Genomic DNA, 20,327 nt, shown 5'->3' with positions numbered 1-20,327 from the left:
ATACTAATGGGGTATCACATTTTAAAGTTTATAAAAATTTAATTCACCTGAAAGCTATAGTTTGGACTGAATTACCCTCTGTATCCTCAAGAAAACGAAAATCAAAAGGTTCATCTTTTTTTTCTGTGATGTCACTGTCTTTGTCATATGGTGGGAATTTACAGTGATAGAGAAAGCCAGAATCATAGCCACCCTGAGAAAAAGAGATTAACAACATGTAAAATTATTTATGAATATAACTAACATCACAATGAGAAATTTTAGAATTTCAAAGTTTGATAACACAAAATGGCTTATATACAGTTTAATGATGTATAAAATTGAGTATTGACTTTTAAAGCATTTTAATTGTTTATTAGTATCTAATATTAATAAAACACACTAGTTGTGAAATAATATTTCATATACAACTCTTAGTATGAGATCAGACTATAAATTAAAATGTGAGATTTATTAATAACTGATACTAGTTGCCTTCTAGTATCAGTGTTTAGTATCAGTGTCTAGGCACTAGAAGAATTCACTAGTACGTGGTAGAGCAACTGGCTTGTGGGTGAACAGCTTGTTGTGTGAGTATTCTTGCCTGCTATAACCTTCATATCTGTGTGGATTACTTATTTCAGGAAACTTCAATAGGGGCAGCATCTCCTATCTCTCACCCTCACTCCATAGGAGGTATGGGATTCCCTTTTCATAATTGGGGTCTGGGGAACAATCAATCCATACCACTTCAATCTATAATTATTTCTTAAATAAGAAAAAAGTGAAAGGCTGTTTGCCTCTTATATGTTACTATCAAAGACTCTAGAAAAGGTTGAGGGGTGAAAAATATAACTGATCCCATGTCTTTGGTCAGTTTAAGACTAACTAACCATGATCAGGGCTGCAGTAGATAGGATACTTGCCTTGCCTACAGTTAACCAGTGTTGTGTTAAATAAATAACGATGGGGTTGGATGGTGAATGATGCCATCCAGCCCACATGGCTCTGCAACCTCCATGCAGCCGGCGAGTTCCAGGCCCAGGTAAAATTACTCACTCACACGCAGCCATCAGGAAGAATCATCTTTATTTATGCCCTAGCCACCACAGGTGTGTGGCCTATGTCAACCTTTTAAGCATTCAGCTATATTTTGCTAGCCCTGCATCTTATCTCCTGTTAGCCATCTTCCCTTTGGGCTCCATGCGGCCCAAAGATCCAAAAGCCAGGAAGCCAAGCCGGGCCAAGAGAGAAACGGCAAAAGGGCAAAAAGGCCCGAATCCCTTTCGTCCCACGCTTATCTAACTTTTTCCCGACCCCTCCCAGGAATGGGAGGTCTTGCAGGTAGGGTCACACCTATTATCCGGTTAAGACCCCTCCCAGAAATGGGTGGGTCTTAGGGTACACCACATTTCCCCCTTTTTTAAATATTTTCATGCGCCAACGTAATAAAGTGAAAATTAATATACCAGCCCTTTTCAAAAACATATCATTTGCAAAATATACTTTACACCTGTAACCTAAAATTCTATTAATGCTTTTTTACCAAGCACTATTTCGGAACTTTCATGTTCCTATATTTTTAAACTATATTGGGGGAACTTCACTGTTCCTATATTTTTCCTATACACAAGTACTTTAGCATACATGCATAATATACATTTTAAAAACAGGCTAAGTACATTAAAATACACAGTAAAACATTTTGCAATTGAAAATATTAACTCTGAAAGACAACAAAACACATTTAAATTATAAAGAAAATGACTAAGACAAAGATGCAGGTGGTTAGAAATTAGATGTTAAAATGGGCTAATTTGTATTACCTCCCTTATATTTTTATTTTTTAACCACTAACTAATTAAAACTTATTCCATCACCAACTATGAGTAAAATATTACTACCCACTAATTTTCTACACCTAAAACCATAGTTTAGATTAATTTGTCCCACGCTGATCTCACCATGTGGCTTTTGTAAACTTTTAAAGTTCAGATGTTGGTTTGTCCCACGTGGCTTTCTTCCGTAGTTCCAGGCTCCGCTGCCGGTTTGTGATCTGGAGCGCGGATTCCAGGTTTTTCGCTTTTCCGGGCAAAGCTGAGCCCAGCCAAGCCGATTCCAGCCGAGATCCCAGCCGAGCCGAGCTGCTTGGGGCTTGCCGCTTGGAGCTTTTTGCCGCAGGGGCTTCACCGCTGCCTTTTTTCCCCTCTGGGAGCACTTTGGATGTTCAGAGTTCCAAGTGATTTAAACTAAAAGTTCAGTTCGAAATTTCCAAAGTCGAAATCCAAATTCAAGCCAAAGGTCATTTTCAGAAAATCAGTCCATTTTCAATAGTCTTTTTTCTCCTCCTTTTCCAATTTAGACTTTTAATAAGTCTTTGAAGAGGCCCAGGTTTTTGTTTCTTGTAACAAAGTTTTAGTTCTGGGCCTGAGCCTGGGCTGGAGGTGATGCAAGCTTCCACCTCTTTTGTTTTAATTGCCCTTCTTTCCCTAGAAGGGGTCACGGCCATGTTTGAACATGGCTCCACGTGGCCCAGTGTTTTGGGCTCAGTGCACCCGAAAAGAGCCAAAATGAAACAGAAGAGCAGAAATGTCACCATTTTTGCTGTTTTGTTGGGTCCAGGATTCAGGTCAAAGTTTGGAGCGCCAGATGTTGCATTAAATAATTAACGATGGGGCTGGATGGTGGATGATGCCATCCAGCCCACATGGCTCTGCAACCTCCATGCAGCCGGCGAGTTCCAGGCCCAGGTAAAATTACTCACTCACACGCAGCCATCAGGAAGAATCATCTTTATTTATGCCCTAGCCACCACAGGTGTGTGGCCTATGTCAACCTTTTAAGCATTCAGCTATATTTTGCTAGCCCTGCATCTTATCTCCTGTTAGCCATCTTCCCTTTGGGCTCCATGCGGCCCAAAGATCCAAAAGCCAGGAAGCCAAGCCGGGCCAAGAGAGAAACGGCAAAAGGGCAAAAAGGCCCGAATCCCTTTCGTCCCACGCTTATCTAACTTTTTCCCGACCCCTCCCAGGAATGGGAGGTCTTGCAGGTAGGGTCACACCTATTATCCGGTTAAGACCCCTCCCAGAAATGGGTGGGTCTTAGGGTACACCACAAACCAGGTTTGATCCCTGGCACCCCATATTGTCTCCTAAACCCTCCAGGAAAGGTTGATCATAGGTATTATTCTCCTTTGAGGAGGGCATCCCAGCTGAGCACAGGACTTACTCCTGACTCAGCATTCAGGGATCACTCTAGTTGTGCTTAGGGCAATATAAGGTCCTGGGGATTGGATCCAGATTGACTTTGTGCAGAGCAAAAGCTCTGCCTGCTGTCCTATTCCTCTAGCACTGACTAGTCAGTCTTGACCTGACAAAAGACTTGGGATCAGTTATGAGTTATTGATGAGTTTTTGTGTATATTTTCATGTCAATTATAAATGTAGTTGAAATTTTGGAAAAATATTACTTTTTAGTAGACAAATGTTTTTTATAAAGCAGTATATATAAAATTAGAAAATATGAAGTTACATCATTGTGACTGTTTGTGTCCTTAATGTCCATTTTTTTTCTTCCTTATGTACTAAATCCCAATTTTGTTCAGGGTGGTAATACATCCATCTGAAAACTGTCACCTGCCAAGACTTCCTTCTGGTTTCAATATAAATAACACTATATAAAAAAATCTATTAGACAATTCTGCCATTATTTCAAATTTTTTAAACTATACATTCTTTTCAACAGACTCATATTCTGCACTTCCTTGTCTTTTATGCCAATGAAAAGTGCTCTCTTACACATCCCCAAATCCCCTTCCAGATTAAGAAACTATAAAAGGAGAAAGGCTTCTTTCTATCTTTCTCATGACTCTTGCTTAGGAGATTTCTTCTCATATATTATGGAAAACTTCCTGTTCTTTCCCTCCCTCTTTCTGTTGCCTTAAATAAAATCTTCTCAGAACTTGGGAAAAATAAATTTCATCCACAAAGCTTACTTGCCATTTGTCTTTCTCCCTTTTGACCTCCTGTAGCATGTATGAAATTCACAGATAATTAACAGATAAATAAATATAGGTTATTTAAATGCTATAAAGCCAATTGTGACACACATTCAACATACTTCACATCTTCAATAATGGCTAATAAATAAAATCTTACCTAAGAAATAAGAAAGTAACAGTGTGTTGGAAATAATTGCTATCAAAAACACTGAGCTTGGCTGAAACAAAGATGACTTTATTATATCCTTACTCACCAATGAAACCCAAAAGTTTCCTGGCTCAGAGTAAAATCCGGAGAGGATATTGCAGGGGGTTGGTGGAATGTAGATTGGTGGTAATGGCTCCTCTTCCTCCTCTAGTTCCGAATCATCATTTATCTCCTTTTCTGGATCTTCTCCCATCTCTCTAACTTTCTGTTTCATTTCTTCCTTTGCACTTTCCTTCTGTTCTTTCAGTCTCTTTCTCTTTTCCATTTCTATGAATCTCTTTTGAAAAATATGTTAAGAAGTTACAAGATCAACTGTAATGCATACAGTAATGCATTGTTGAAGATGACAAAGTATTTAAGAGTTCTAGAAAAACCTGACAGATCTGATGTAACACTATTATTTAAAAATAATTACCAAATTAGAAGCATATTTATTGTTAAAAATTTCTTATCTTTGAATTAACTTCATTTATGTATCATTTCCATCAGTCTTGCTTTTATAGATATTATTTTGTCTGTTCTTTTTTCTAAAGAAGAGACTACATACAAATTAATGTTCTGAAATAATACATGAAGGAAATTATTTCTAATTTTAATAATACTGTTCTTTAGAGCCCTCAGCGTCTGTCAAATGTCTGTTTCAAAATCCCCTCAGCATGTCTCATATTTTAGCCCTATTATTTGAGCTTCGGGATGACTTTTCCATTTACAGGAATAGGAACACCAACCCATTTCTCAAAACTCATTAAGAATCTCCATAGGAGGGGCCATAGTGGTGGTGCTAGAGGTAAGGTGTCTGCCTTACAAGCGCTAGTCTAGGATATATCTCGGTTTGATCCCCCCGTGTCCCACATGGTCCCAAGACAGGAGCGATTTCTGAGTACATAGCCAGGAGAAACCCCTGAGCATCACCGGGTGTGCCCCCCCCAAAAAAAGAAAGAAAGAAAGAAAGAAAGAAAGAAAGAAAGAAAGAAAGAAAGAAAGAAAGAAAGAAAGAAAGAAAGAAAGAAAGAAAGAAAGAAAGAAAGAAAGAAAGAAAGAAAGAAAGAAAGAAAGAAAGAAAGAAAGAAAGAAAGAAAGAAAGAAAGAAAGAAAGAAAGAAAGAAAGAAAGAAAGAAAGAAAGAAAGAAAGAAAGAAAGAAAGAAAGAAAGAAAGAAAGAAAGAAAGAAAGAAAGAAAGAAAGAAAGAAAGAAAGAAAGAAAGAAAGAAAGAAAGAAAGAAAGAAAGAAAGAAAGAAAGAAAGAAAGAAAGAAAGAAAAAGAGAACCTCCATGGGAGCTGTAACCATGCCCACAAATGTAGTCTCCATTTTCTAACCAGGCCAGTTCCATACACTAACTCTTTTCTCAAATGAGATGTAAACCACGTTGTGAAAGATTATGGCTATACCAGACTATGCAGCAGAAAGATGGCCATCTCAGGAGAGGGTGTGACAAGCCTATGCCCTATCAAAGTCATGCTTGCTGCCTCCATCACCTAGAAGCATTTTTTCCCCAGGGGCCCTGCCTCTATAATTTCCTGTGGAGACACCAATCTGACCACACTTCAGATACAATACTGTGGGAGCTGATATAATGAGGGCACCCTTCCCCATATCTCCTTTTAGGAGACCTGCCAGCTAAGTGAATGCCCCTAAAATTCATAGGATCAGTAATAGTGCTTTTAATTTTTGGACCATTTCATTTGTTTGATGCTGTCATCCCTAAAGAATCACCCCAACTTAACAGAATGGACAGCTAACAACAAGGGCTTATTAAACCTCTGCCACTATATTAATGACTTCATTGGAGACATAATAACTTTCACAAGAGTGCTTGTCACTATACTTTTTGTTTTATTTATTTCTTTTTCTTGTCTTCCATTTTAATTTTTTCTTTCTATATTTTTCAATAACTTCACTTTCACTCATCTGAAAACAAATGTATTATTATCAACTATATCAACTATGTGACACATTTTTTAAATAAAAAAAATTAAAAAAGAATCTCCATGGTGGGCCCGGAGAGTAGCACAGCGGCGTTTGCCTTGCAAGCAGCCAATCCAGGACCAAAGGTGGTTGGTTCAAATCCCGGTGTCCCATATGGTCCCCCGTGCCTGCCAGGAGCTATTTCTGAGCAGACAGCCAGGAGTAACCCCTGAGCACCGCTGGGTGTGGCCCAAAAACCAAAAAAAAAAAATCTCCATGGTATAAGAATTAGACTGAAGCATCTTGGTTGGCAGCCTAGAAGCAGGTAAACATACTCCTGTCACATCCCTTCACAAACTGCATCTTTCTGTTGTGCCCATCTTTATTTTCTACCCACCCAAACTTGTATAATTCTGCCTTTCCTCAGGTGGTTTTCTCGATTGAAATGCAGCCCTCCTCATTTTACTTTTATTTTGTTCTCTCTCTCTCTCTTTTGGAGACACACCTAGCAGTGTTGAGGTCTTTAAAAAAATCTGATGCTTAAGAGACCATGTGGTACTAAGGGTTAAACCCAGGGTTCCCTCATATAAAGTGTGTACTTCATCCCTTTGAGCTGTCTCCCCAGTTCCTTTCCCTTTTCATTTATAACAAATGAAAATCTCTCCCTTTCTTCAAGTACTAAAGATCATCTGCATGCAGGCATTTTCCATTTCATCTTATTTATGTATCAAAATCATATATTTCTTATGCATACTCTATATTATTTTGCATTTTTAATCTGATATATGTTTACCATTTATTCTAACACTGTTAACTGCCTTCTAATAGATTATGTGTTTCTAAAAGTAGGATCTGCTAGGATTTCTCATACCAGAATCTTGGACTTGACACTTGAGAAGTGGAAATATTTTATGCACATGTCTTTGATTTCAAAGGAGGCGACATTGTTATCATCATCTTCCTCCTTTGTGACTGGAAGTGGAGCTTCAAGAACATAGCCATTTTCACAGATAATAAGCAAAGTGCTTTCAGGCTATCAAAGATTAAACATTATTTACATTAGTCAAATTCAGAAAAAAAAACAATTTCAATTCCAATATAAACTATTTTAAAGATATTCATTTAATTCAACATTCAAGTTATTTTTTATTAATGCCTACATATCAATAATGTATTATATCATTGTGGTTTGCAATACCGTTTCTGAAGGAATATTATGCCTATCACTTTATATTCCCTTTCAGCATCCAGTTCTTGCCCAGAGCGATCATTTCCAGCTATTATTGTCATAGTGGAGGGAAGGAGAGAGGGAGGGAAGGTGGGAGCTGGAGGAGAGAGATAGAGAAGCAACTGCCATAGAAATAGAAGTATCTGTCATAGAGATAGAGACAAGTATTTGCCATAGTGATAGAGAGACAAGTATTTGTCATAGTGATAGATAAAGAGAAATGTCTGCCAAAGAGAGAGAGGGAGGAGAAAGGAAAGAGAGAGAGAGAAAGAGAAAGAGAGAGAGAGATCTGCCGTAGAGCTAGGCTGGGGTGGGGGAATGGGAAGTAACTTGGGAGGAATTTTTTTTAAGTGGTGGGAAATGAACACTGGTAAAATGATGAGTGTTGGAACATTGTATGACTTAAACTCAATTATCAACAATTTTTGTAACTCTACATTGCATTTAAAAAAACATTTTTTAAATAGGATGTTCATGCTGGGGAAGTTTATAATGGGTTAGCTTGAAAACCCAATGTGAACAGTCCAGAGAGGATGGTGCTTAAAGAAAACTTAGTTTGTGTCTTTAAAACAAGCTATTTTGCAAGTGATACTTACTTTGTGTCTTCAAAACAAGCTATTTTGCAAGTGATATCATCAATTAGGTTAGTTTTGATGTCACTGTAAAACTTTTCTATAGAAAATATTTCAGGAAGAGCTGATAAATTAGAGAAGCCTGTGTGTGTGTGTGTGTGTGCGTGCGTGTGTGTGTGTGTGTGTGTGTGTGTGTGTGTGTTAGATTAAAACTTCAGTAGGCAGGGAAATGGTACAGAGCTTAAAATTCCTGCCATTTTGATCACTTGGTACCACATCAGTCTCCTGAGTCCCACTAGGAGTGATCACTGAGCACCTCTGGTGTAACCCAAGCCCTATTCCCTCACGCCACCCCAGGTGACTTAGGATCGACAACACATGATTCTGCATGCATTTATTTTTTACTCAATTTCTTTAGTTTTTAAAAATTGTTTTATTTAAACAACATGGTTACAAGGTATTTGTAATGTTGGGGTTTTTTTTACAGCTATATATACAGTTATTCATGATTGGGCTTCAGTCATGTAATATACAACACCCTTTCACCCTTTCCAACACCAGTGTACAACACCATTTCCAATGTGGAAAGCTTTAGATAGCTCTACTTTGTTATGCAAATTAAGTCACAGAAAGAAGGACAAATGCCAAATGATCTTACTCATATTTAGTATAAAAATGTAACAGACAATCCACAGCTAAAATAAACACTTGAACTGTAATAACAGAACTGAAGTTCCCCAATAAAGATAAATTCAAATTCCACCAAAAAAAAAAAAAAAAAAAAAAGAACTGAAGTTACCAAATGTGAGGAGGGATAGAATAACTAGAATGCCTGTTGTGGAGGATTTAGGACACTTAGATAGTGGTGGAAATACAGAAATTTTGTACACTAAAGGCATGAAAACCATGGTACTTACATAGCTAAAGAAATGTAAAAAGAATGATTAATAACATTATAAACCATAGAATCTCAATGAAAAATAACTTTTTTAAAAAATTATTTTAATTTTTAAAATTTTTTTTTAAAAGACTGTCTCCAAGGTCCCTTATTACAGCCCATACAGGCCACAGGCTACGTACACTACCAAGGAGGCTCCTTGCTTGCTGTCTGCAACCATTGCACACTAGGTCCCACAGGGCAGAGAGCACGGTTGGCTTAATTGGCTGCACAAAAAATAACTTTTAAAAAGGAATGAGAAGTAGACCTTATCTCACTATGGAATCGAATGTGTAGGGAAAATATTTTGCCAGAATAATTCTGCTCTTTTAAATCACTTCATTACATTAAACTGAGATTTAAACAGAAAGGAAAATTATTACTTACATGTGTGACTGGAGACCACATTAAATGGGCAACAGGTCCAGGAGTAGTAATATAACCAATGGGTTTGTAATCCCTTTCCACATCAAAGAAGAATACTGTTTGATCTTTACTCTGAGAAAAAAATAGAAATGGCCACCAAATATACATTATTATGAAATTCATTCAATAAAGACAGGAATGAATTTAAAAGCTATAGCAGGTGAGAGAGAGTGATAGAAAGTAAATAACTGCAGCACATGCTTTGTACACTGCTGAGCCTGATTTAATACCCAGCACTGCACATGATGCCCTAGCACTGCCAGGAGTGATCCCAGAAAATTTAGTCAGGAGTAAGCCCCGATAACTGCTGGATGTGACCCCCAAATTTTTTAAATAAACAAGAACTATAGTAAATCCACTGCATCATTATATCTAAAGTGATCATACACTCTGAGTTATACTGAGAAAATGATTTTACTGTTGAAACATTGGTTTCTAAGTGTATATATGTTTATAGGCAGGGGTACAATGTTAATACACCATGATCATCACCAAAGTGTCAATATCCCTCCAGCACATTATATAGGACCTATTAAGTCCTTCCCAATCCATTATAATAACTTCAGTTTTATGATCAAAGTATATGTGTTCATTTCATTGACTATTGTCACATGAGTGAGATCATGCATCTTTCTCCTTTTAACTTACTTTGCTTATTAAGCTAGCCTCAAGTTATGTCAATATTATAGCCAAACTCAAGTGTTTTTCTTCTCCTTGAGTAGAATTTCATTGTGAATGGGGTGAGTTTGTACATATGTGTGTGTGCAAATGTCTGTACACACACTCATCAGTTGTTGGACATGATTTATTTCCATATCTTAGCTACTGGATATGTATGCATATATCCTTGTGAATTAAGAAGTTTTGTGTTCTCACTCCTTGGGATATACCCTAGGAATTCCAAAATACCACCCAGTAAAGCCCTTAGCATTCCTATGTTCTCTCTCTTTGGTCTTCTCTTATTTCTCCTGTTGTACTTTGATAACTGTATGATGTGTCTCTTCTTGCTTATTTCTTTAAAGTAGCTCTGTCTTAAGATTGCCATAAATTTTATATCTAAATTTGAAGCTTATACTCAATTTTAAATTAAAAAGAAATCTTGAGTTCATTCTAGAAAACCTCATTATTATTCATCTTGTTTCTATATTTATGTTAAGAATTTTACTACTTCAGAATGGATTTATTTGCTTTTTATTAAAAAAGATCATTAAATATTTCTTTCATCTACTGTGTTTTTCAGTCCTGTCATTTCAGTTTGGAGTATTTTGATTTCTTTCTTTTTGTTCTCTTCAGCTTGATCTATTCTTTCTTTGAGTTCTATGAGCATCCTCCATATTACTACTCTAAACTCCTTGTTTGAGATGTTAACTATGTGGTTGGTACTTTCTGGGTTATCATTTTCTATGCATGCTATTGTCCTGCATTGTTTCCCCATTGACAAGATTGTAGCGTGGCTTTTACTGCTTGTCGTGGTGGGGTTCATGGGCTAAGAGATGCAAGTGGCCACATAGGGAAGCAGAGCGACCACACTCCTCCCTGTTTCTATGTTTCCTGGCCTATAAACCTTGATGGGATTAAGTTCGCTGGAGTCTTCCTCAGCAGCCTCCCGTAGAAATCAGGAAGCCTAAAAAGATCATTAAATATTTCTTACAGAACTATTTTAAAGCACATAAATTCCTTTAACTGTTGTTAGTCTGAAAATATTTTCATGACATTTAGTTCTTAGTGATGACCTAACTGCATAGAATATTCTTGAATTTTTGGTTGGAGATCTTTATTTAATACTTTGGATATATTATTCCATTCCCTCCAACATATTACATTTTAGTTAAGAGATCTACTATGAGTCTTATATTTGCCCTTACATGTAAATCTTTGCTTTCATTTTGTTGGTTTTATCATTTGGGGGGGGCACACCCAGCAAAGCTCAAGGATTACTCCTGGCTCTCACTCAGAAATTAACTTTTGGCATGATTGGGATGCTAAGTATGGAATTTGGGTTAGCAAGTCAATTGTCAACAAGACAAATGCCCTACTCAATGTATTATCATTCCAGCCCCAATTTCAGAATTTTTCTTTATATTTGACTCTTGTCATTTTAATTATAATATAACATTCCTGAATATAATATATTGGGTTTACTTTATTTGGAACTCTGTGAGCTTCACATATCCGAGTACTTGTCTCCTTCCTCAAATTGTAGGATTCTTAACTATTATTCCTTCAATAAACAATTCTCCTCTCTTTCTTTCCTGTGCCCTATAACTCCTGTGATAAGAATACTGTTGTTTTTAATGTTGTTCCACATATCTCTGATGCTTTCTTCAGTTTTAAAATCTCTTTTTGAATAAAGATTTTCCTGCCTTATCTTTGAGCTCACTGTTTCCATCTTTAGCAGCTGTCATTCTGCATTTGAGCTCCTCTATTGTTGTTAAAGTACACTATTTTACTTCACAAATTTGTTTAGTTTTTCTTCATGGTCTACAAGTTCTTGTTAAGAGCTCCCTCCAATCAATTTCCTTGTTTTAATAAACATTCTTGGGATTATTGTTTTGAAATATTTATCAGGGACAATATAAAGTTCTGATGAGCTCATGATTCTTCTCAGGTAGTCTTCATTCTTTAGCAAAGATGAAATCTTCCTTTTCTTTGTATCTGGTGTTTAGTAGAGGCCTCAGTATTGGAGCCTGTTTTGTGAACTAGTGTCTTCCTTGCAATGGCATCCATCTCTTTCTCTCTTTTCTACCCAGAAAATTCTCTGTCTGTTCCATAACACTGGGAGATTCAGACATGTTTATTCAGGTCCAGATAATATTCTGTGACTACATTTGGAGTTGTCTCCTGGCTGACATTTATATGGTTCAGTAGCCCCTATACTCTCTGTTTAGTCCTGTATTGTACTTTTCTTTTCATTTATCCTTGGAAAATTCTTATTCCAAATATTTGCTTCATTTTCTTCCTGAAAACATTTAATAAACTATTTGTTTTAATACATGACTCTAAAAATGTTGACTTCAAATGTGTAAATAATAATAATAATAAAATAAAACAGATGTGTAAATAAAATTAATTCACAAAAACATTCCACATTGCCTATTAATGCATAATTAACCTGGTTCATTTCTTCCTATATGAAAATTTGATATTATATAGATGTTACATAAATCTCAATAGAAATTTCTATTTCATTGAAAGTAGACAGTAAATACTATTTGTGAAAATATTTTAGACATTTACAAAGACTACACAAAAAGACTATGAATATAAAGAGGTAAATTATGAATATAGTCTCATAAATGATGACCACCAAATAGGCATCAAATAAGACTTATCAGGTGAGGTTAACTGTGAAAGTAAAGCAGAAAATGAAAGGAAATCTACTTACCCCTGTAGCTAAAACATCTCCATCACGATCAAAAGCTAAAGCAGTGACACGTTCAGTATGGGGTTTAAAAGCTTGTTTCAAACGAATTTCTGCATCTGCAATTTTCTTCCGTCCTGAAAAAAGTTGGAGTCCTTTTGGATCATAGAGTTCGAGAATTCGAACCACCCCATCTTCAAATCCTGCAATAATTTGTGATCCAGATAAGCTTACCTTGGATAAAAAGTAAATACAAGGGATAAGACATTAATTGGTTATATATAAAGTTGTACCACTGAAGAGAAAACTCTATTTTAATTAAATACTCTATTTTGCTTAAAGTTAAGTTTTCTTTTGTTTTGTTTTTTTTTTTGTGGTTTTTGGGTCACACCCGGCAGTGCTCAGGGGTTTTTCCTGGCTCTGTGCTCAGAAACTGCTCCTGGCAGGCACAGGGGACCATATGGGACACCGGGATTCGAACCGATGACCTTCTGCATGAAAGGTAAACGCCTTACCTCCATGCCATCTCTCCGGCCCCTAAAGTTAAGTTTTTTAACACTGACCACCCACCTATTCTTTATACTATTTTCTAATAACTTCCATCAATTCTAGGACAAGTCCTTAGCAATGTGACCTAAGCAACAATTCAAACATTGATGAGCAAATGTGACAGACTGTGTACCATATACCAATAACCAAGGGTGACCATAAACAGTCTTAATTCCTAGTTTCACATAACTTAATAGTTTAATCTTGAGGACAGCTAGTACAAAGGTGGTGTTGCATAGAAATTGTAACTAAAGAAAACTTAAGTTACAGAAAACTTAGTTGACCAGAGAAAACTGAGTCATAAAGCAATGCTTCCACAAGAGGCTAAAGAAAGGAGATAGACAGGTCCCATTTTTACTTGGCTTTCTTTAAAAATAATAATATCTTTAGCTAAGCACCATAATTACAAATATGTTTGTGGTTGGGTTTCATTCATAAAAAAGGAACCCCTCCCCTTCGCCTTACTTGGCTTTGAAGTTGCATTAAGGATGAGCTTTATCCCAAGAAAAGTTGGAAGTCACCTAAATTCTTTTAGAAAGGGGACTATAGGAGGCTATAGGTAATTTCACCAGATTTACTATTTCAGGAAAATCAGAATAGCTTACTTGGGGAAAATATATGTAAGATCAAAAGAGGGATATAAAGATTGTGTATTTTTTTCGGATAGCTTAAGGAATATGCTACTGGGACATCTCACTTCTAGAATTATACCATATACATATTTGAACAAATTAGTAAATTATATGTCTTTAATTTGTCAAGTAACTTTTTTTTTTACCCAACATATCACTGATTTTACTTATTTTTGTTCACTGTCTACCTCTTCCTCTGTCTCATACTAATGTATAAGTTGATGAAGACAAGTATTTCTGGGTTTTTGTTCATGACTATCTTCCCAGAATCTAAAACAAGACCCAACATATTATAAGCATTCTAAAAATGTAGAATTTAAGTGAATTAAGATATTTAAGTGAAATCAGAATATGAAATCTTTAATTTAATTAATCAGAAATATTTAAGTGAAATAATCAAAAAGAATATGTAAAATTCTGTTGAGCAATCATTTTGTTACTAACCTATAAAAGGGACAAGAATATATTAGTTAAAAATAATAAAAACCAGGCCAGAGTAATATCATATAGCAGGTAGAAAGAACACTTGTTTTACAAACAATCAACCCAGAGTTCAATCCCAGCACCATACATGGTCACTTGAGTCCAGCAGGAGTGATCTCTGAGTGCAATCAGGAGTAAGCTCTAGCACTGAATATGGCTCAAAGGCAAAAAAAAAAAAAAAAAGAAAGAAAGAAAAGAAAAGAAAAAGAAAAGAAATAAAAACAAAACAAAAAACTCCACGATAATCAGGGTCATGTGATTTGATTTCTATAGTCCAATATTACTTTCAGTATTCTAAGTAAATACATGAAATGGAAACATTTTTCTAAGACACAGAGTAAGAAAATACCCATATTTCTAAGAATTAGCCAGGATATATCATATTTATCAAATTCTAGAAGTTCATTATAATCATAAACTTACGATTTGGGGTACCCAAACAAGGGCAGTACCTCCTTGTTTGAATTTCATTTGCGTCAAAGCTGTTTTACTAGAAAAATCATAGATTCGAATAGAGCCTAAAGAGAAAGTTTTAAAGAAAAAAAATATAGCTATATATATATATATGTGTACATTTAAAATAACTTTTCTTCACTTTACATATTGAATAGTATAACAAGAAATTCACATTTAACTAGTTCAACTGAGAATCCAGTACCAATTATTTTAAGTTATTTATAAATGATAAGTCAGGTAATTTATAATCATGAATAATAAAGAAAGCAATTGACAACTGACTGGTAGATAGATATTACCTTATTAATATATATATGTTCATAACCAGAGACAGAAGAAGATGAAAGGATAAATATAAATAATGCCAAAATGAACAATATTTTAAGTAATTTATTAATTACAATATTAGTATAATAATCATGGCTGTGTGGGTGAGTGACTCTTGACTGTAAAATCTTACCTCACTTGCATTAACTTCCCTTTTAAGAAAAATTCTCAGTTAGTTCAATGAAATGTGGGGGTTTTTTTGCATTGAAAACAAAACAATACAAAAAGACCAGGCGTATTTTTAACAGTTTCTACTTACAGTCCAAAGCAGTAGTGGCCATGAGATATGTGACAGGAGAAAGAGCCAAGGCTTCAATGGGCCCGGAATGGAAGGAGAAGAGACATTCTGGATCTTGAGTCTGACAGTAAGATGACAGACAGCCTGTTAGATCTCAAGGGTAGTTTTCACATAGATTTAAGGTCAAATTTAAAGAAAGAGAACTAATTGCTTCTCAACCTTTTGCCTAAGATCAAGTGTAGTTAAAAAAAAATTGAAAGTAGGGGCCAAAGCAGTGGTGCAAAGGATAAGGCTCTGCCATGCCTGCGCTAGCTTAGGACGGACATCGGTTCAATCCCCCAATCCCCCAGCTTCCCATAAGGTCCCCCAAACCAAGAGCGATTTCTGAGCACATAGCCAGGAGTAATCCCTGAGTGTCACAGGGTGTGCCCCAAAACCAAAAAAAGAAAGAAAGAAAGAAAGAAAGAAAGAAAGAAAGAAAGAAAGAAAGAAAGAAAGAAAGAAAGAAAGAAAGAAAGAAAGAAAGAAAGAAAGAAAGAAAGAAAGAAAGAAAGAAAGAAAGAAAGAAAGAAAGAAAGAAAGAAAGAAAGAAAGAAAGAAAGAAAGAAAGAAAAGGCCTATAAAATCAGAAAGATATATCTGAATATAACATTATTAAAACATAATAGGCTAGGAAGACTGAATAGGTAATAATTTTGGAATTAGAAAAAGCTGTGCTTTCATGGCCTTTTAAGATTGTGTGATTTTGCACAAGAAGTTCTACTCCATTCTTTATCAACAAAATGAGATAATTGCAACTTCACATGTCTATTAACCAGGAACCTGTGAGGATCACTAGAGATAATAAAAATGAGAATGGTCTATATATCGCAAAACTAGATATAAAGTCCTGACTCTAAAATTTTCTGGTTAATTTTTCCATAAATTTCATTTATTCTGGGGCTGGAGATAGCACAGCAGTAGGGTATTTGCCTTACATGCAGCCGACCTGGATGGACCCTGTTCAATTCCTGACATCCTATATAGTCCCCCAGCCTTTTATGAGTTTATGAGTGCAATTTATGAGTGCAGAGCCAGGAGCAACACCTGAATGCCACTGGGTGTGGCCCAAAAACCAATCAATCAAAAAGAAACCCCAAAAACCAATTAATCAATAAAGTTTAAACATTTATTTATTCTGAATAAATTCTCAGGAGTAAGATGTGTTAAATAGTTTTTGTTTGTTGTTTGTTTGTTTTTTGATGAAGACAATAATCAAATTAAAGAAAGGTTTAGTTTTGGTTTGGTTTGGTTTTAGTTTTTTGGGTCACACACCCAGTGATGCTCAGGGATTACTCCTGGCTATGTGCTTAGAAATTGCTCTTGGTTTGGGGGGCCATATGGGACGCTCGGGGATTGAACTGCAGTCCATCCTAGGTTAGCGTGTGCAAGGCAGATGCCCTATCACTTGCACCACTGCTCTGGCCCCAAGAGGTGAGTTTTGCCTTTATTTTTTTTCTATAGGTCATACTCAGTGGTATGCAGGGAAGTTTCCTGGTTCTGCATTCAGGGATCACTCCTGGTGAGCTCATGGGATCATATAGGGAACAGGTTGGCTGAGTGCAAGTCACTAGCTCTCTCTCTCTCTCTCTCTCTCTCTCTCTCTCTCTCTCTCTCTCTCTCTCTCTCTCTCTCTCTCTCTCTCTCTCTCTCTCTCTCTCTTTTGGTTTTTGGGTCATATCCGGCAGCGCTCAGGGGTTACTCCTGGCTCTATGTTCAGAAATCGCTCCTGGCAGGCTCATGGGACCATATGGATGCCAGGATTTGAACCCCCGACCTTCTGCATGAGAGGCAAACGCCTTACCTCATGCTATATCTCCAGCCCCAGCTCCGGAGATATAGCTTCTTTCTTAAAGAAAGAAGATACTGTGAAGATTTTCTTCTGAAAAAAGAGCAGTGAAGATTTTTATATAAAACTTAGGACATTTTTAAAAGAGAAGAGAGAAACAGGCAACTTACAATATTTGAAAAACTGAGATCAAGTTTCCATATGGCTCCATTGGCATCCTAGAAATTAAATATTTATGATTTTAATTTTATAACTTTTTAGTTAAAAAGTAAATTTATTCCTATGATATAAAGTACACTATTCAAAATATATACATATCTTAATATGTATACTTATTTTAAATGCAGTTAAAATTTAACAGTAGCATTGATAGAGAGAAGGTTACATTGGTGAAGGGGGGGGGTTTACCTTTTATGACTGAAACCCAACTACAAACATGCTTGTAACCATGGAAAAAGATAATAAAATAAAATTTAACAAAAGTAATTTCTATGTCTTCAGACACAATCACATTCTAAAGCAATTTGATAATATTTATAGTATAATCTAATAAAATAGTCCTAGTTTTATACATAACAAATGCAGATCAATAAAATACGAAAATTCCAGAAAATTATAATTTAAATACAATACTACTCTTAATAACATAATATACTTATATTTATAATAAAGTATTTTTTATATTTATGTTATGTTAAGGAATCAGGAAGAATACAATTTACCTGAGCCAACCAAACATTATTTCCAACTTGATTCATTTTTATCATGGAGAAGAGTTTGACATTCTTGTCGACTTGGAGTTCATTAATGGACTCAATCTCTAGTATTCCAGTATCATCTATCATATCAGCAGTATCTATCGTCTCAAAGTCCCATATCTTATTTTTAAAAAAGATAACATTATAATAAATTAACATTTTGTGAATATATATATATATTTTATAAGATAAAAAGGCACCATTTTTTCAAACGTAATTTCTTCTTATTTCATGAGTATGATTTTCTACTTATTCATGGTAGTGAGTTATTAAAAATACAAGCCTTGGGGCCGGAGAGATAGCATGGAGGTAAGGTGTTTGCCTTTCATGCAGGAGGTCATCGGTTCGAATCCCGGCGTCCCATATGGTCCCCCGTGCCTGCCAGGAGCAATTTCTGAGCGTGAAGCCAGGAATAACCCCTGAGCACTGCCGGGTGTGACCCAAAAACCACAAAAAAAAAAAAAAAAAAAAAAATACAAGCCAGCCAAAAACACTAACCATCCCCTAAAATTCTACTCCAAACTGGGAAATAATAAGCTGCTGTATTTTGCTTTATTTTTATAGATATTAATATGAAAATACATTCCTAATTAATTTGCCCAAAGTACACTTAATTTAAAAGTGTCTATCTTTGGGAGAGTGGTGGTGCATCGGTAGGGCATTTGCCTTGCACACGGCTGACCTAGGACAGACCACGGTTCTATCCCCGGAGTCCCATATGGTCCCCCCAAGCCAGGAGAGATTTCTGAGCGCAAAACCAGGAGTACCCCCCTGAATGTCACCGGATGTGTGGCCCAAGAAACAAACAAACAAACAAAAAAATGTGTCTATCTTTACTACACATATAGGCCTAAAAAATAAATGAGCCCACCCACCCACAGCCCCGCCCTCTCTCTTACACCACGCTCTGGGAGAAGAGACCCCCTTAGCCATTGACTCGGAGCTGCTGCTTGCTGTCCTGGGCAAGGGTACAGTTGGAAAATGAAGAGCCAAGTCTGGAGTCAGACTCATGCATTGAAGCAAGAAAACAGCAAGCCAAACCTAGGGGCGCAGCCTTCCCAGGGGCAGCTTCTTATCCTGCTGCAAAATAATCCCTCCTTTTAAACTTGTTTTAAACTTCATGGCATTATGGAAGACTGACGGTGATTTAGGAAAGAAGCAACCTGAGTCTACAAAAGAAATCACAGTAGGGGCCAGAGCAATAGCACAGTGGGTAGGACATTTGCCTTGCACGCAGCTTACACGGGGGTTCAGAAGTTTAGGGGTTCTAAACCCAGCATCCCATATAGTCCCTGAGCTTGCCAGAAGTGATTATTATGGACAGAGTCAAAGTAATCCCTGAACACCGCCTGTTGTGACCAAACAAACAGACAGACAAACCATTGAAAAGTAGCATAAAACCCAACACCCCTTGTGGATAAAGATTGCAATTCTGCAGACTTAATCAATAGTAATCTAGATAATCTTTCTGAAATGGAGTTCACAGTGGAAATGCTTCAGATGTCCAACTAGCTCAAAGAAACAATGGAACATACTGCCAATTAAACACACGGGAATATGAGAACAGAATTAAGAAAAATATAAACAGAAATGTCAATAATAAGTGGAAAATATTTTACAAGCATTCATCAAGAAGGAAAAAACAGCTTACATAAATAAGTTGGTGCACAATTTAAGAAATTGGAAATAATCCCCCAAAAAAGCCAAAAGCAGGTACAGAAGAGAAAATAACAAAACTGAAAACATAAATTAATAAATGAACTCCCTAAAAATCCAAAAGAAAGCAAGAGTTGGTTCTTTGAAAAGGTAAGGAGTGAGTAAGAAATGGCTGACTGTGGGGACTGCCAGGTGAAGTGCTGATTGCTTCACCTGCGGAGTCTCCACCTTGCTGTGCTTCTTCTAAGGAAACTGAGGACCTCAAGGGAGCCCTGTCCTATGCTTCTCTGTCTTTTCTGAATCCTTGAAGCTCTCCTCAGAGCCCTGGGAAGCGAACCCCACAAAACACTGCATTCTGAAGCTACCTAGCGAGTGAATGAGTAAGAAATGGCTGACTGTGGGGACTGCCAGGTAAAGTGCTCATTGCTTCACCTGAGAAGTCTCCACCCTGCTGTGCTGCTTCTGAGGAAACCGAGGACCTCAAGGGAGCCCTATCCTGTGCTTCTCTGTCTTTTCTGAATCCTTCAAGCTCTCCTCAGAGCCATGGGAAGCGAACCCCCCAAAAACTACATTCTGAAGCTACCCAGCGAGTGAATGAGTAAGAAATGGCTGACTTTACAAGCCCAGAAAGGGGAAGCCGCTGAACTCAGCTGGAAATCAGATGCCAGCACCCCTATCTGCCTGTCTTCAGTGCCGTGCTCTATTTTCGGCCTGATTTCATCCTCTTTGGCTCATCTGCAGACGGCTCGCTTCCCTGGAGCCTTCCCTGGAGGTGAGCTTACAC

The 20,327-nt window shown here is 36.7% G+C and overlaps 2 protein-coding genes and 1 non-coding gene across 3 annotated transcripts in view; all 3 read right to left on the bottom strand.

Moving 5' to 3' along the window:
- Nucleotides 1–20,327, bottom strand: part of USF3 (upstream transcription factor family member 3) — an 869,396-nt gene that overhangs the window by 553,590 nt on the left and 295,479 nt on the right. The window lies entirely within an intron of this gene.
- Nucleotides 1–20,327, bottom strand: part of CFAP44 (cilia and flagella associated protein 44) — a 124,750-nt gene that overhangs the window by 56,997 nt on the left and 47,426 nt on the right. Inside the window, exons 9-17 of the mRNA XM_049785552.1 lie at nt 17,852–18,007; nt 17,300–17,347; nt 15,323–15,422; nt 14,704–14,798; nt 12,641–12,850; nt 9,217–9,327; nt 6,964–7,125; nt 4,233–4,463; nt 48–193 (exon numbers count right to left, since the gene is read on the bottom strand). Of these exons, the coding sequence (XP_049641509.1) occupies nt 48–193; nt 4,233–4,463; nt 6,964–7,125; nt 9,217–9,327; nt 12,641–12,850; nt 14,704–14,798; nt 15,323–15,422; nt 17,300–17,347; nt 17,852–18,007 (1,259 nt within the window). The remainder of the gene's footprint in view (nt 1–47; nt 194–4,232; nt 4,464–6,963; nt 7,126–9,216; nt 9,328–12,640; nt 12,851–14,703; nt 14,799–15,322; nt 15,423–17,299; nt 17,348–17,851; nt 18,008–20,327) is intronic.
- On the bottom strand, nt 8,921–9,062 carry LOC126026938 (small nucleolar RNA SNORA70). Its single transcript, XR_007502123.1, has one exon. It is a non-coding gene; the product is annotated as a small nucleolar RNA SNORA70 (small nucleolar RNA).

This window comes from Suncus etruscus, chromosome 13, assembly GCF_024139225.1.
Source record: "Suncus etruscus isolate mSunEtr1 chromosome 13, mSunEtr1.pri.cur, whole genome shotgun sequence".
NCBI classification, from domain to species: Eukaryota; Metazoa; Chordata; class Mammalia; order Eulipotyphla; family Soricidae; genus Suncus; species Suncus etruscus.
This window is presented reverse-complemented; position numbering and strand designations above follow the sequence as displayed.